Source organism: Centruroides sculpturatus, unplaced genomic scaffold (assembly GCF_000671375.1).
Source record: "Centruroides sculpturatus isolate CEXI.00-Female unplaced genomic scaffold, Cexi_2.0 scaffold564, whole genome shotgun sequence".
Taxonomy (NCBI): Eukaryota; Metazoa; Arthropoda; class Arachnida; order Scorpiones; family Buthidae; genus Centruroides; species Centruroides sculpturatus.
In genome coordinates, this window is record NW_019384878.1 from 13,539 (window position 1) to 19,618 (window position 6,080).

The following is a 6,080-nucleotide window of genomic DNA, read 5'->3' on the forward strand; positions in this document are numbered from 1 at the left end:
CTTTGTCATTCAATCCTACTGATGTTTAGATCTAACATTAAGCAGGCAAACACGAACAGTAACAAAAAAGAACTTTATTAGAAAAGGTTAGAACTGTCACAGACATCCTCGGGCAACACCCGGACAAAATCCAACGAACTTTCGCGCCTTTTCTTTTTTGACGTTGCCAGCCACTCTTGTTGGCAAGTGTTGCCAGACAGAGTTCGTGATCTTGGCAAGTGTTGCCAGACAGTGTTCAGGATCTCTGGCGCTGGCGGCCACAGAAGTAAAGTTTGAAGTTATTTGTAAATTGAACAGGATGAAAACAATTTAATAAAAAAATATACTCCTTTACAAAATTATTGAAGGAGGGGTGTTAAGATCAGTGTCTAAACATCTGTGGGATCCCACTCAAATGATTGACGACTGCATAAGATACATTTTGTGCTGTTTTAGAATGGGTGCAATAGAGTTTGCAAGAATGAGACCTCTGTTAATATATTTACTAAAGTTGCTCTATTAAATTTCTGCACATTTATCATATCTGATGCAATAATTTTAATATGATAAAAGAATGATTTTAATCAGGAGATTGAATATTTTTCTTTTTGGGCTGCAATTTGAAAAAATTGTAGACCTATAAATTTCCACTGTTGTCTGTCTGTCTTTCCTTAATCTCAAGAACGGAGTTAGATGGATGAAAGACGAGACCAGATATGGAAACCTTAGAGGCAGGAGGCCCAATTAACTATATATGAACTTCCAATGCAAACCAGAAGTCATGTTATTTCAATTCAAAAATTTTTCCCTGAAAGATGTTAGAGAGATGACCGGCACAACTCTATTGTTAAAGGAAAAGTACATTGTACAGGGGCAAGCCACTACTAATTTGAGGTGGAGAGCATATATTTTAAATTAAATAATTTTAAAATATGATTAAAAATTGCAGCCTGACATGTGACAATGTCACAATAAATAATTGCTTATTATATGTGAGTTTAATATTTATATAAGAAATGTATAAAGGAAATAGAATGTATTTAAATCATAATGTTATATTTAATTTGCTAATATTACTGTTTTATTAATTCAAGAAAATCTATTCTTTTGTCTATATGTTTCTGCAGTTTTCAACATTATATTAATTAGTTTAGCTTTATGGATATATCTAATTTATTTAGGCAGCTCTTTACTTTTGCATGGTACCCATATGTTTACTATATTAATTTAGCTTTAGTAGAGGAAAGACAAATTAATTTAATAATATCAAAGTAAAATTCAAAATTAGATGCAATTACAAATCATTTTAGTTTCTGAATATATTATTTTCTATGTTTTTGTAAATGTACATAAAGATGAAGATAAATGAAATGTCTTTGATTACATTCTGTTCAAGATGATATTAAATGTAGCTAAAAAATTTTGTTAAATATTATTAGATAAAAAACTAGATTGTCTTTAATATTCTGTTTAAAGAAATGAATATTTATTGTTTTATTATTAGTAGTTTTATTTTATTGTCTAAATGGAACATTACTCATTCTCCAAATACAATTATTATTTATACATTTGGGATAGGAAGTGTAATTAATTTAAAAAGTTTGACATTAAATGTATTTTAATTTTTATTAAGATATGTATTATCATCTCAATTTTAATAGCAGAATTAAACACTTAAAAATTTTTCTTCTACAATTTAAGTAAAATTTTATAACACTTCAAAATTTATTATACTTAAAATGTAAGACTTAAATCTTGAAAACTTTTAAATATTAAATTGTTTTACATATTATTGAAAACAATGATTTTCAAACTAATCAAATCTATGGACTCCTTTAAATACCAAAAATTGTTTGCAGACTCCTAGCTATGCATATACATATACAGTATATAGGATATGCTTATTTGCATTTGACCTATAAATTGTCATATTTTTCATGTAACATATACACATGTTACTTTTAATATTTGAGTTAGTTTTCACTTGCAAAAAATTTCCATTGACCATTTCATGTGTGATAAATTGTTCTGTTATTATGAGGAGTTTTAAAACAAAAAATGCTAAATGAGTTAAAAGCATATCACTTCATAAAATGCAATGAAATTTACTTCTGTATAAGTCCTGGCTCCATATAGCCTGAAACTGATAATAGAAATAGAAAAATGAATTGATTATTTTCAGTTTAATTTCTATTTTGCACCAACGATATGCCGAAAATCTATCGGGCTAGTATTAGGCTAATTACTAAATGAATTACGTAACCAATTTGTCTCTAGAGGTAAGCGTTAGGCGCCATCTCTTATTAACATTAATAATTATAAATAAATTAATTAATTTAAATAATTTAGAACCGCTGGGAGAAAAAATCTATTTAGAACTGCTGGGAGAAAAAATCTATTTAGAACTGCTGGGAGAAATTAATTAATTTATAATTATTAATATTAATAAGAGATGGTGCCTAACGCCTACCTCTAGAGCCAAATTGGTTATGTAATTCATTTAGTAAAATTAGCCTAATACTAGCCCGATAGATTTTCGGCATATCGTTGGTGTTTAGTTATGTTATGTATCGGGTTTAGCGATGTTTGTTTATTTCTATTTTGGTTAACCTGTAACTTATCTGAAAATGAAAGTAGATAATTTTCAAGTTCTTAAAACTTAATTACAGTAGAAACTCAATTATGTGAAAGGGTTAAAAAAAACTATAGCATGTTGCATATAATATGTGGAGGCCAAACTCTCCATGTAACTAGAAATTATTATGTCATTTGTTGATTGTAGCACTGTGAAATTAGGTCATATATATTATATATGTAACAATATATTAGATTTTGAGAAAATTAATTTACTTTCAAAAATGGCAATTGCACAGTATTTATAGTTCATGAAACTTTAAATACACAATGCTTGATTACCCGAAACATAAAAACAAATTTCTGGATTATCTAAATTTTGTTTATATGAAAGACTCCTGATTCCATCAAGTTTTGATAATTAAGTTTCCACTATATTTTAAAATGAAGGAAACTTTATTTGTAATTGACAGCAATATTGATGCTACTAAACTCAGCATTACATTTTCTTTTACAATCATGTTTGTAAATGTTGAAAATTAAGTCAATGATAGGGATTGCAATCAACTGGTAATCATTTAAAAAATGTATTAATGAATACACTGATAATTTAATTTTTTTACTGGTAAATTTTTACTGGTAAAAATAGGTAGATGTAATAATTTATTGAAACCAAATATTTATATATATATATCTATATATATAACCCATTCATTTCGTGTCCGTCCCGTAACCGTTTCATAACGGACACTAGAGGCGCCCCTATCGTGTGTCATATTTCAAACACCAAATTAAATTAACAATTTTATTTATTATTTAAATTAACAATATAAATTATTATTATTAATTTGACCAATAAATTATTATTTGGTCAATATAACAATATAAATAATTCAATATATTTGTAATAGGAATTTATTATTGTCACGGAATGCCTGTAATGTTCATTAGGAGGCGAATAACGAAAAACCACATAGATTTGAACCGCTACGATAAAACAATAACGTTTAAAATAGTTAAGGTAATATTTTAACATAAAAATAGAAACCTTTCATGCCACGACCAAAGAAATACACCACTGTGGAGGAACGTAAAGATGCCGCTGCTGCGAGACAAAGGGAGAGACGTGCGCAGGAAACATTACAGAGAATAGCACAATCAACACGTGGAGGCTTGCAGAATGAAACTCATGTGCTGAGATCTGCAATGTTGCACAGGCAGGCAGAAGCAAAACGGCACAGAAGACAAAATGACACAAGGCAAATTGATTCCAAATAATAATACTTTTTTTACCAAAAATGTTGTGTATACAGAAGTTTTATGATGGGATAAATGATGGAATACAGAATACAGCTAAAGAATATCTTCAGTCCGTAATACAGATATACTATTTGCTGTGTATTGATCTGTTAACATTACTTTTTAACATGAAGATTTGTATATATTTATACTTGATTTTTTAATTATATTAATTCTATTGAACAATTTTGAGTAAAGAATAGCTTCACTTTCTCATGTACAAATACTGTTTGCTGTTTGTGTATTGATATTTTAAGTTTAGTTTCTAAGATGAAGAATTGTATACATTTATATATATTAACTGCATCAAACTTTTAAACATTAAGCGCACACAACTTTCATATATTAAGTGCATTAAACATGCCTCAGGAATTTGTAATGCTGCTGGAACGCCCACTAGGGGGCGNCAACCTACTTACTTATTCGTCAAACCGGACATCTAGTCTTCATAATGTTCCTGTGGAAAGTGGTGACTAATGTACAGTACAGTGGTGGATATTTAGTTGCAATTTAGACTTGAGACAAACTTTCTAGTCTTCGGGATCATGCTACTATATTTTGTTGTGTCTAAGTAAGTACTGTGTTGAATTTCTTTTGTTGAAAACAAAATATTTATAGAGATAATCAAACTGTTGACATTTATTTACTATTTTTTTTAAATAGGCTAACGTATATATACATATACATATATATATATATTTATATTTATAATTTTATATATTAAAAGCACAGAAATATCAAATGCTTTTATTTAAACCAATGGTGCCCAAACTTTTTGATGGCAGGCTTGTGTATAATTCAAGTCTATTGGTGACCAAATGGATAAAACCACTAAATGCTGGTAGTTCGTTTCAGGTTCATGCCTGATTAATAGGCTCATGGAATTTTCTGGGTCCTCTTCACATATCTAATCTATAAAGTGGAGCCAGTTTCTGTAGAAAGTCTTTCTGGGAGACACTTTCCTTTGGCAGACTTTAACATGTGTTGCCTTGCCTTATCCTATTAATCCTACAATCTTAACAGGCTAAATATATTGTATATTCCATGTATACAAAAGGTAGGTCTATTTCTATCATAAGTGATGTCAAATATGTTTACAGGCCAGATTAATATGTGCCCTGGACCAGAATTGTCTTGGAGGCTATAACTTTTACAGTTTAAATCATCAATGATTTAAACTGTAAAAGCTACAATCTCCAAGCTTGTAATAGTAGTTTGTCATTTTTCTTTTAAATTACTACTTTACAATTTTTAAAGTATCACATTATGACACTGTTGGACAATTTGGCAATTCTTTCCTCTACCCATAATGTCTAAGTGTCTAATAGTGATTTTAGTTGACAAAATGGAACACATTTATTTGAATGTGAGTTTTAGCACTGGTTCCTTTTTTATCACTGTAACTAAAAAACTACAGAATATTTTATTTTTCAGGCAATGAAACTGTTGCTTTTCAAAATAGAAGAAATGGAATTTAGTTGGATATAGCACACTAATGATTGTTTAGTTGTGGATTTACTGATAAGTTGGCAACTAGCTATGCATGTTAATTGCATATATTATCTTAAAAATAAGTTGTAATAATGTTAGACAGATAACTTAAAGTATATATAACAATGATTTAATTCAATATTTATTTATGTATTTTAATAGGTTTTCTGGAAACAGAAATAAAAAAAGAAAACATTCCCATATTTGATGCAGGTGATAATCCTGAAGCACCTCTTCCAAAAGAAATAATTGATCTTGAGGTAAGTAATGAATACAGAATTAGATATTAAAGTTAAATAATCAATATTATTGTTAATATTACAGTAGAGCATTGTTTATCCCAGCGCTGTCCAACTGGCGGCCCGCGGGCCATATACGGCCCGCCAAATAATTTTTACGGCCCGCGAGTACATTTTACTATGAATAAATTTATGTTACTAAATTATTATTATTAATATTAAAATTATTTTACTACCGTGTTTCCCCGAAAATAAGACAGTGTCTTATATTAATTTTTGCTCTGAAAAATGCGCTAGGTCTTATTTTCAAGGAATGTGTTCTTTTTTCCAGGAAGAAGAATTCACATTTATTATTGAACAAAAAAATTCCCAAGTCGAATTTAGACGAGAGTGACGTATATCCGGTGTGTCGAACTGTCGCCTTTTTATAGCGTCAACATCGGACTCGCTGACCAATTAGTGCTTACTGAACCGTAGCACTATGCAAATGTCATGTGG

The 6,080-nt window shown here is 29.3% G+C and overlaps 1 protein-coding gene across 1 annotated transcript in view; it reads left to right on the plus strand.

Annotated features, from left to right (window-relative positions):
• LOC111630985 (V-type proton ATPase 116 kDa subunit a-like) overlaps positions 1-6,080 on the plus strand; it is a 58,423-nt gene that overhangs the window by 7,352 nt on the left and 44,991 nt on the right. The window contains exon 3 of the mRNA XM_023375164.1: positions 5,506-5,603. Within this exon, the coding sequence (XP_023230932.1) occupies positions 5,506-5,603 (98 nt within the window). The remainder of the gene's footprint in view (positions 1-5,505; positions 5,604-6,080) is intronic.